Here is a 12,014-nt window from a genome sequence, read left to right as displayed (position 1 = left end):
ATACCTGTCTGCCCCAAGGCAACAAACAGGACAAAAATAGAACAACCAGCCATCCCTATGACTCCAAAATGTTTATCCAGTGAATCATACACACCAGGATGGTTGAAGTTCGATTCCCTGTCTGTGATGAGTTAGATGATCTCAGCTGCAGTAGTTTTAAAAATCCTTTCACTATCTGACAGCTACCCTGTGTGCATGTGTGTTTCTGCTTGACTGTGATTCTTCCCACCGAGGAACTTGTTTTCCAGCATTTGTAAATAGCACAGCCACTGAGATGAGGTATCAGAAGGCAGAAATGGTTACCTGGGTGCAGTAGCAGAGGGTTCCTAGTAACCATGGAACGATACAACAGCAGAAAAGCATGGCTAGGAGGAGAAAATAAAATCTGTACATGCCAATATGCAACATTGGCTCATCCTGTCTCAATGCCTTTCCTGGCATTTGGATATGCTTTACTGTGGTTCGTTCAACGTTAAAAATCAAGTTTAATAATAGGATAGTCTTCCTTCCCCTAATTACCATTATTTTTCATTTTTATACCCCCCTTTAAAAGTAGTGGATCAAACCAAGTTCTCCAGTCACCCACCCAAGTGGTTATTCTTCAGGTGCAAGTCAAGACCATGGATGTTAGTAGGCTATTTGGCTGCATGACGCATCACAGCTTAGCCCAAACTTCAACATCCATCTGCCTTCTGCGGCACAGAAATACTGAATAGTATTTTAAAAAAAACTTGGCTGATTTTCCCCTCCCCATCTTGAAAGGCACCGAAGCCAATTGTAACACCTCAATCCCACACTGAGATTAGTTAATTCAGCAAAGGGGGATGAAAACCTGGGACTTTGCTACTTATTAATCACAGGAGAGGTGAGCTGATTACAATTAATGAAACTATAGAATGGAATTAATTATACATCCTAAAAACTATTTTAAAAACATGCTACTTGACAGAAAAGAAAGGAAATGGAATTGGGTACAGTTATACTTCCACTTTCCCATTGATAAGCGGCTTAGAGTGCACGTCAACAAATAGCACCAACGTATTTCAGGAGGCTATGGAATGCACGGAAACCCTTAGTTATAAGACACCCTTTAAACAAGGGTTGGATTTCCTGCAGGGGTACAATTGGGAAGTTACAACAGAAATTACAGCCATTCATGTGGCCTTTTTGCTGAAATCTATTTACAACCAAATTTCCTACTAATCTCAGTAATATACACCAATATGTAAAAATGTTCATAAACAATTAGGGTCCAAGGAAAGCACCAAACTCTCTCATTAAATTCCTTCTTTAAGATTGAAAATTAAAAATGTCAAGCCATCTAGCATAATTTATGCACACGGGTCACAGAAAGTTGAAGAATCTGCAATCATGAAACACTTAAAATTATTAATGTGGCCTACACAGAAATTCAGAAAATACAGTGTAAGCCTCAAACAGGATAAATATAGAACCAGCATAATTCCAGGAAATGTGCATCTGTGGCTCTTTAGCCTGGGGCAAAGTCAGATACAGGGATGGATAGATGAGCACATAAGAATGAGAATATAATTAGGTAATGCAGTTGGGTCAAGGCTTCCTCGATATTTTACAGAACGTATTTGATTTACAACCAGATTGCATGTGTCCTTGGGCACAAATACATAGGAAATTCCACCCCAAGAAGCAGTTTCACTGCAGCGTAAGTTTCTCAATGCTCCTGTCAGTAATTAAATACATGAGACAACACACATACGGACTGTACATAATACAGTAAATACTTGGCAGCTCATCCATTAATGCACCTTAAAACAAGGCACCAGCCAAAAAGATGTAGCATTGCAAATGAGAAGACAGACCAGAAAATTAGCCCGTTATTCTTGGCCCGCAAAAACACAGACTTAAAAAAAAACCGTTCTATAAAAATGAAATAAGTCTATTAAATCAGCTGTAGTTTACAGAAAAATAAATCAGATTGGTGAATGAACTTTGAAAACTTCAAAGTGTTAACATTAATTCCCCCATTTGATCTCCGATCCCTTTGAAAGGCTTTTACAATCACTCAAACATTTAGTCAATCCTTTAAGAACCTTAACTACTTTGATTTCAAATCCCATTCCTGATACTGGATACCAAGTTCCACAGCCTTGGTGGAAAACGGGAATGGCGTTCACAGGTGCGAATAAAGCAGCCTGAGTACAGCAACAGCCTGCAGCTCTCTGCCCGGCCAGAGAAGGCATTAAAGTACTACTCAGCTCAGCACAGCACACTAAACTCAACAGAAAGAGCCTCAAACTCGCCTTAAGTTGGGACTTGGACACTTTGCCGCATTTGTCGACATCCAGAGCAGTGAATGCATGCCAGATAACCTTCAACAGCTCCTCTCGAAGCGCCATCGTTGCCGCTGGTGTCTCCGCTCCGCAGTCACCGCCAGCAGCCTCCCAGTCATGTAACCCACGCCTTCCGCATGTCAGTTACCGGCTCGGCGCAGTTCACATTCCCAGAGAGGAACTCCACCCACTAACAACCGTCCACAAACAGAAAGAGACTCATTGTAATTCCTTGAACTGCACCACTGCAGAAAGTACACGGCTTTAAATCAAAGAGCAAGGGTCAGAACTTTGGACCAATTTATCAAAGGAGCAAAAGTGTTTTTAAACATATCAGGAGCCCAATTTTCGTGCACTGGTATATATCAGTTCTAAATGGTTAAAAGCACAAAACTAGGCAGAATAGTAATATGATAAAATTAATCAATTTTCCAAGCCAGGAACTGACCATGTCCAACAAGGAACAGCTGATCCATCTCCCCTTGACTTTTTAAAAAATGATAATGGGATTATCATAGGAGACCCCACCATCAACATCCTGAAGGTCACCATTGATCCAAACCTCGTCTAAACCAACCACATAAATTCCATAGCAGCGAGTAACTCATCTTGACTCCCCATAGTCTCTCCACAACCTACAGGCGCAAGTCAGGAGTGGCAAGTAATACTCTGCTCTGGCCTGGATGGGTGCAGCTGCAACAATATTCAAGACACTAACCAGAAAAAAGCAGAGCACTTGATTGGTATCACATCCACTTATCTAAACATCCATCTAACCCACCATTGACATACCAAAGCTACAGTGTGTACTATCTACAGGATGCACTACAACAAACCAAGATTTCTTCAACAGTACCTCCCAAACTGGCGGCACAGTGGTTAGCACCACAGCCTCACAGCTCCAGTGACCCGGGTTCGATTCTGGGTACTACCTGTGCGGAGTTTGCAAGTTCTCCCTGTGTCTGCGTGGGTTTCCGCCGGGTGCTCCGGTTTCCTCCCACCTCCAAAGGACTTGCAGGTTGGTAGGTAAATTGGCCATTGAAAATTGCCCCTAGTGTAGGTAGGTAGGTGGTAGGAGAATGGTGGGGATGTGGTAGAAAATATGGGGGTAGTGTAGGGTTAGTATAAATGGGTGGTTGTTGGTTGGCACAGACTCGGTGGGCCGAAGGGCCTGTTTCAGTGCTGTATCTCTAAATAAATAAATAAATAAACTCATGAGTTCCACCACCTGAGGGCAGCAGGAGCATGGGAACATCATCTACAAATTCCCAACCAAGTCACACACAAAGAACAAAGAACAGTACAGCACAGGAACAGGCCATTTGGCCCTCCAAGCCTGCGCCGATCTTGATGCCTGTCTAAACTAAAACCTTCTGCACTTTCGGGGACCGTATCCCTCTATTCCCATTCTATTCATGTATTTGTCAAGATGCCTCTTAAACGTCGCTATCGTATCTGTCCTGACTTGAACATGTATTGCAGTTTCTTCATAGTCACTGGGTCAAAGCCTGGAACTCCCTATCTAACAACATTATGGGAGCACTTTCACCACACAGACTGCAGCAGTTCAAGAAGGCGGCTCACCACCTTCTCAAGGGAAACTAGGGATGGGCATAAATGCTGGCCTTGCTAGTGGTGCCCACATCCCAGGAATAATATGCCAGGGCGGCGCAGTGGTTAGCACCGCAGCCTCACAGCTCCAGTGACCCGGGTTCAGTTCTGGGTACTGCCTGTGTGGAGTTTGCAAGTTCTCCCTGTGACCGCGTGGGTTTCTGCTGGGTGCTCCGGTTTCCTCCCACAGCCAAAGACTTGCAGGTTGATAGGTAAATTGGCCATTTAAATTGCCCCTACTGTAGGTAGGTGGTAGGAGAATGGTGGGGATGTGGTAGACAATATGGGATTAATGTAGGATTAGTATAAATGGGTGGTTGTTGGTCGGCACAGACTCGGTGGGCTGAAGGGCCTGTTTCAGTGCTGTATCTCTCAATAAATAAAAAAAAGTCAATTATTCACAGCTTGAAGATCACATCTGAATAGGTTTTATTTTGGATAGGCAAATGGGGTGGTACTGGTACACAAATAATGCAAGCACCCCAGGGTGCGCTAATAAAGTATTGGGAGACCTATCTAAAGTAAAGATAACATAATTCCAGATATAACTCATGAGTTTTCCATTTTGTGTTGATTAAACAGCTAATGTCTTGGGAATGCCCACCAGGTGGAGAGACTTCAAGCAAACTGGTGAATGCTCTATTCTTGCATTTGACAGCAGCCAGGTAAATATTGGAGTTCTGAACATGGAAAAACAGGTGGGAGATGCCTCTTGGAAATCTTACATTTCCTGGACATATGTAGTAACTTTCAGGAACTCACTGTCTGAAAGGATAGTAGAGGCAGAAACCCTCAACTCATTTAAAAGGTGTCTGGATATGCACCTCAAGTGCCATAACCTGCAGGGGTATGGACCAAATGCTGGAAGGTGGGATTAGACTGGGTACCTTGTTTTTTTGGCTGGCACAGACACGATGGGTCAAGTGGCCTCTTTCTGTGCCATAAACTTTCTATGATTCTATGACTCTCTGAAAAGACCCAAAAGAGGTCCTCTAACCCATTTGTCCCATGCACTACATGAGGGAAAAGTGAAACCAAAGAATCGAGCAGCTGCTGCCCAAGTAATGATAAAGAGGCTGCAACCTCAAGTATTGCATTATTGCGTGAAAAATTGCCTCATTCCAGCTGCAGAACAAGCACAAAACAAGGAAATTGCTGAAGTGGTTCAAGTGGTGGTTTGAAGCCTACGTGCCGTGCAACCCTTGCCACATTATGTCCCCACTGATACCAGGAAGGCTTCCAAAGAGTCTTCCACTGGATTGGTGCACCCACATCAGGTGGCTTGATATTCATTTCACCATAAAGGATCCCGACGGAAGACTCAATTTTGGAGCACAGGTGTCCACCAGTTCTAAATGGTTAAAAAGTGAATTGTAACAAAAAATACAGCCATTCACTTTGTCTAGAATGGAATAGCACCGATGGAATTGCATAGAGATAGCTGAGGTTATGAGAAACTTGATGAGAAGCTTGGGGTTTTTATGTCTTCAAGCAACTGCATGAGAGCAGTGAAATTGAACAGAACTGCACAATGGCCTTAGCTACTGCTATATACGCAACAGGGCCAGGGCTTAAAATGGATTTAATTTTGCAGAGGATATCGGCAGTCAGATGCACCTAGTACCAAGTTGTCTAGGCTGCGAATGTCCCTGAAGACATCCAGCTAGCACTTCTGCTGTCCAGCATGTGCCTGGTTATAGTGACATTTACAGCAAGGGCTTGCCTTCCCCTTCCCCTGCTGATAAAAGTTGCCCACTAGGAGGGGTGGCTGCAGGGAAGTAGTCTAGTGGTGGGACCAGAAAATTGTGCTCAGGTGAAATTTAAAGACATGTGAACAAATAAAAGGAAGTGACTGAGTACGAAAACAAAAATCCTAGCAACCTTAGGAAAAACTCAAAAGGCATTTCAACCCATTAGCAATCAAACAATTAAGGGGGAGAGCATAAAGAAATGACAGGTAAAACTGAAGGGAAAGGAAACCCAAAGTACAGATATGAGTCTGTGGGCAAGTTATGGTAAAACTTAGCACCCAAAACTCTGTTTGATGGCAGCTGAAGTGGAAGCAGTAGCAAGAAGATTGAGGCGATTTTCCAATCTTCATTGGTCATCATTACAGCATGCCGGAAAGAGATGGAGGCAAGCTGAAGGTTACAGCTAACCATTACTATCACTAGCCATGCCAACCTTGTGTTGCATATTAGTTTTGGTATTCTTGCAGCTCTACTGCCCTGGAACCACTGAAGAGAGTTTCTAACAGTCATTGACAGGAAGGTGTGCCAATGCAACGCCTCCAAGTGGCTGATTGCTTCCACTATTCAATCAGGAACATAGGAGCAGTCAAAAATCACAACTTGAAAATTTTTGCAGAATCTTTTACTCAGAATTAATTGGAAAAAATTCTGTCATGGTAAAGTGAGGAGGGGTCAAAAGGCTTCCCTCTTTTCCCTCTCCTTGTTTGACCACAACAGGTTTAATTCTTTCTTAAAGAGGATGTACTGGCCAGTTCAGTAGGTGTTCGATTATTTACTTGCTATGATCATAACAAGAATCAATCAGTCAGGTTTTCTTAAGTTAACAAAGAAAAAGGTTAACTTTATTGTACCTAAACTGAACTAATAAAATAATAAACAACGTGCCAACTTTCACTCACACACATACACTAGAGGGTTACACACACACAAATAGGTTACAGAGTGGGGAAAGGTAGATTGGTTTAGATGGAATCCACAAAAAGGTGTACAGTCTGTGGAGTTTGGTGATTTGGCTGGCTTCTAGCTGCATTCAGTGGTCCTGAAGCATTTAGTTTGAAGAGGTTGATGACTGGTTCAGTGAGTCTCTTGGCAAAAGTGATGTGGATGATTTGCTCCAATGGTTTGCTCTGATTGTAGCCTGAGTATGCACAGATGGTCAGTCAACAAGCAGGATTTGAAAGCTTTCAAGCTGGAATGGAGAGAGAGAGAGAGAGAGAGACCACCCCCCCCCCCCCCCCCACACTTAGGGTCTGGTTATGTCAGAGTCCAGTTGCCTACTGCCGAGAAAACACCAGCTTAAAACCACATGACAGTCACTCAGTGATTCAAATATAGCAGTTAGCAGTATTTCTCTCTTGCAACAAAGAACAAGCAGTTCCTTTAAACTTCCTGGGTCTTGGTTCTTGCTGGGGAATTAGCAGACATTTCATCTCCCTCCTCACAAGCATTGCAGTGTAGGATACGTGTTGCAAATTAGGTAGCCAACTTAAGCTGCCAGCAAAATCATCCTTTTAGCTGGTCTTTTAAAAATGTTTGTTGAAAATATAAATTCAGATCTCGAGTCAGTGGATTAAAGAAAATTATCATTCAACAAAGCACATTGGATGCATGAATCAATAAAAATACAATATGTGTCATAGTCTTGGTCAGTGTCATTCATTTGGAGAACCTCAAAACATTTGGATTAATATGATTACCACCTACCGCCCTCCCTCAGCTGATGAGTCAGTACTCCTCCATGTTGAACACACTTGGAGGAAGCACTGAGGGTGGCAAGGGCACAAAATGTACTCTGGGTGGGGGACTTCAATGTCCATCACCAAGAGTGGCTCGGTAGCACCACTACTGACCAAGCTGGCCGAGTACTAAAGGACATAGCTACGAGACTGGGTCTGCGGCAGGTGGTGGGGCAACCAACACGAGGGAAAAACATACTTGACCTTGTCCTCACCAATCTGCCTGCCGCAGATACTTCTGTCCATGTCTGTATTGGTAGGAGTGACCACCGCACAGTTCTTGTGGAGACAAAGTCCCGCCTTCACATTGAGGATACCGTCCATCGTGTTGTGTGGCACTATCACCATGCTAAATGGGATAGATTTCGAACAGATCTAGCAATGCAAAACTGGTCATCCATGAGGCACTGTGGGCCATCAGCAGCAGCAAAATTGTACTCAACCACAATCTGTAACCTCATGGCCCAGCATATCCTCCACACTACCATTACCATTAAGCCAGGAGACCAACCCTGGTTCAATGAAGAGTGAAGGAGGGCATGCCAGGAGCAGCACGAGGCATACCTCAAAATGTGGGGTCAAGCTGGTGAAGTTACAACCCAGGACTACTTGCATGCCAAACTGCATAAGCTGCATGCAATTGACAGAGCTAAGCGATCCCATAACCAACGGATCAGATCTAAGCTCTGCAGTCCTGCCACATCCAGCCATGAATGGTGGTGGACAATTAAACAACTAACTGGAGGAGGTGGCTCCACAAATATCCCCATCCTCAATGATGGGGGAGCCCAGCACATCAGTGCAAAAGATAAGGCTGAAGCATTTGCAACAATCTTCAGCCAGAAATGCCAAGTTGATGATCCATCTCGGCCCCCTCCTCAAGACCCCAGCATCACAGATGCCAGTCTTCAGCCAATTTGATTCACTCCGCGTGATATCAAGAGATGATTGAAGGCACTGGATACTGCAAAGGCTCTGGGTCCTGACAATATTCCGGCAATAGTACTGAAGATCTGTGCTCCAGAACTTGCCACACCCCGAGCCATGCTTTTCCAGTATAGCTACAACACTGGCATCTACCCGGCAATGCGGAAAATTGCCCAGGTATGTCCTGTACACAAAAAGCAGGACAAGTTCATCCTGGCCAATTACCGCCCCATCAGTCTACTCTCAATCATCAGTAAAGTGATGGAAGGTGTCATCAACAGTGCCATCAAGCAGCACTTGCTTAACAATAACCTACACAGTGATACCCAGTTTTGGTTCCGACAGGGCCACTCAGCACCTGACTCATTACAGCCTTGGTTCAAATGTGGACAAAAGAGCTGAACTCAAGAGGTGAGGTGAGAGTGACTGCCCTTGACATCAAGGCAGCATTTGATCGTGTATGGCATCAAGGAGTCCTAGCAAAACTGGAGTCAATGGAAATTAGGGGGAAAACTCTCTGCTGGTTAGAGTCATACCTAGCACAAAGGAAGATGGTTGTGGTTGTTGGAGGTCAATCGTCTGAGCTCCAGGACATCACTACAGGAGTTCCTCAGGGTAGTGTGCTAGGCCCAACCATTTTCAGCTGCTTCATCAATGACCTTCCTTCAATCATAAGGTCAGAAGTGGGGATGTTCGCTGATGATTGCACAATGTTCAGCACCATTCGCGACTCCTCAAATACTGAAGCAGTCCATGTAGAAATGCAGCAAGACCGGGACAATATCCAGGCTTGGGCTGATAAGTGGCAAGTAACCTTTGTGCCACACAATTGCCAGGCAATGACCATCTCCAGCAAGAGAGAATCTAACCATCTCCCCTTGACATTCAGTGGCATTACCATCGCTGAATCCCCCACTATCAACATCCTAGGGGCTACCATTGACCAGAAACTGAACTGGAGTAGCCATATAAATACCGTGGCTACAAGAGCAGGTCAGAGACTAGGAATCCTGAGGCAAGTAACTCACCTCCTGACTCCCCAAAGCCTGTCCACCATCTACAAGGCACAAGTCAGGAGTGTGATGGAATACTCTCCACTTGCCTGGATGGGTGCAGCTCCAACAACACTCAAGAAGCTTGACACCATCCAGGTCAAAGCAGCCCGCTTGATTGGCACACCATCCACAAATATTCACTCCCTCCACCACCAACGCACAGTGGCAGCAGTGTGTACCATCTATAAGATGCACTGCAGCAATGCACCAAGGCTTCTTAGACAGCACTTTCCAAACCCACAACCTCTACCAACTAGAAGGACAAGAACAGCAGATGCATGGGAATTTCACCACCTGCAAGTTCCCCTCCAAGTTACACACCATCCTGACTTGGAACTATATCGCCTTTCCATCACTGTCGCTGGGTCAAAATCCTGGAACTCCCTTCCTAACAGCACTGTGGGTGTACCTACCCCACATGGACTGCAGCATTTCAAGAAGGCAGCTCACCACCACCTTCTCAAGGGCAATTAGGGATGGGCAATAAATGCTGGCATAGCCAGTGACACCCACATCCCATGAATGAATTGAAAAAAAACCCTCTCTATTACATCAAAGCACTCAATCAGATTAGTCAGATACGATTTGCCCTTAACAAATCGATGCTAGCTATCCTTTATTAACCCATGCTTCTCAAAATGAGAAATAATTTTGTCTTTGACAATGGTCTCTAGTAGCTTTCCCACCACTGATATTAGGCTGATTGGCCTGTAATTATCAGGTTTATCCCTCTCCTTTTTTGAACAGGGATGTCACAATTGTAATCCTCCAGCTACACATTCACCTGCACTATCTTCCTATTTCTGTACTCACTAGCCCATGGCACTGGGAGTAATCCAGAGATTATCACCTTGTAACCCATTTTAACTTACTTCACGTTACGAAGTAAACCCAACTCGACAGGCACAATTTTGATCTCCATGATGCCCCCAACACAGGTACAGACAAGTTTAGTAGAGCATAAACAATGGGTATAAAAGCAAAATACTGCGGATGCTGGAAATCTGAAACAAAAACAAGAAATGCTGGATTCACTCAGCAGGTCTGGCAGCATCTGTGGAAAGAGAAGCAGAGTTAACGTTTCGGGTCAGTGACCCTTCTTCGGAACTGACAAATATTAGAAAAGTCACAGATTATAAACAAGTGAGGTGGGGGTTGGGCAAGAGATAACAAAGGAGAAGGTGCAGATTGGACCAGGCCACATAGCTGACCAAAAGGTCACGGAGCAAAGGCAAACAATATGTTAATGGTGTTTTGAAAGACAAAGCATTAGTACAGATTAGGTGTGAATATACTGAATATAGAACATCAGCAAGTGCAAACCTGAAGAAAAACAACCTGAAAAAAACAGTGGGTAAGCAAACTGAACAAACTAAGATGAAATGAAATAAATGCAAAAAATGTAAAAAGGAATGCAAAAAAAAAGGAAGAAAAAATAACTAAAAATGACTAAAAATGAAAGTAAAGTGGGGGGCTGTCATGCTCTGAAATTATTGAACTCAATGTTCAGTCCGGCAGGCTGTAGTGTGCCTAATCGGTAGATGAGATGCTGTTCCTCGAGCTTGCGTTGATGTTCACTGGAACACTGCAGCAATCCCAGGACAGAGATGTGAGCATGAGAGCAGGGGGGAGTGTTGAAATGGCAAGCAACCGGAAGCTCAGGGTCCTGCTTGCGGACTGAGCGGAGATGTTCCGCAAAGCGGTCACCCAGTCTGCGCTTGGTCTCCCCAATGTAGAGGAGACCACACTGTGAGCAGCAAATACAGTATACTACATTGAAAGAAGTACAAGTAAATCGCTGCTTCACCTGAAAGGAGTGTTTGGGGCCTGGGATAGTGAGGAGAGAGGAGGTAAATGGGCAGGTGTTACACCTCCTGCGATTGCAGGGGAAGGTGCCCTGGGACGGGGACGAGGTGGTGGGGGTAATGGAGGAGTGGACCAGGGTGTCGCGGAGGGAACGATCCCTTCGGAATGCTGACAGGGGAAGGGAGGGGAAGATGCGACTGGTAGTGGCATCACGCTGGAGGTGGCGAAAATGGCGGAGGATGATCCTTTGGATATGGAGGCTGGTGGGATGAAAAGTGAGGACAAGGGGAACCCTGTCACGGTTCTGGGAGGGAGGGGAAGGGGTGAGGGTAGAGGTGCGGGGAATGGGTCGGACACGGTTGAGGGCCCTGTCAACCACAGTGGGGGGAAATCCTCGGTTGAGGAAAAAGGAGGTCATATCAGAAGCACCGTCATGGAAGGTAGCATCATCAGAGCAGATGCGTCGGAGACGGAGAAACTGGGAGAATGGAATGGAGTCCTTACAGGAGGTAGGGTGTGAAGAAGTGTAGTCGAGGTAGCTGTGGGAGTCAGTGGGCTTATAATGGATATTGGTAGACAACCTATCCCCAGAGATGGAGACAGAGAAGTCGAGGAAGGGAAGGGAAGTGTCAGAGATGGACCATGTAAAGGTGAGAGAAGGGTGGAAATTGGAAGCAAAGTTGATAAAGTTTTCGAGTTCGGGGCGGGAGCAGGAAACGGCACCGATACAGTCATCAATGTACCGGAAAAAGAGTTGGGGGAGGGGGCCTGAGTAGGACTGGAACAAAGAATGCTCGACATATCCCACAAAAAGACAGG

General features: G+C 45.0%; 1 protein-coding gene across 1 annotated transcript in view; it reads right to left on the bottom strand.

Annotated features, from left to right (window-relative positions):
• swap70b (switching B cell complex subunit SWAP70b) overlaps positions 1 to 2,517 on the bottom strand; it is a 155,072-nt gene extending 152,555 nt beyond the window's left edge. Inside the window, exon 1 of the mRNA XM_068046386.1 lies at positions 2,280 to 2,517. Coding sequence (XP_067902487.1) covers positions 2,280 to 2,375 — 96 coding nt within the window. The 5' untranslated portion in view covers positions 2,376 to 2,517. The remainder of the gene's footprint in view (positions 1 to 2,279) is intronic.
• Positions 2,518 to 12,014: the final 9,497 nt, after the last annotated feature.

The sequence above is a fragment of the Heterodontus francisci genome, chromosome 14 (assembly GCF_036365525.1).
Source record: "Heterodontus francisci isolate sHetFra1 chromosome 14, sHetFra1.hap1, whole genome shotgun sequence".
Lineage (NCBI taxonomy): Eukaryota > Metazoa > Chordata > Chondrichthyes > Heterodontiformes > Heterodontidae > Heterodontus > Heterodontus francisci.
This window is presented reverse-complemented; position numbering and strand designations above follow the sequence as displayed.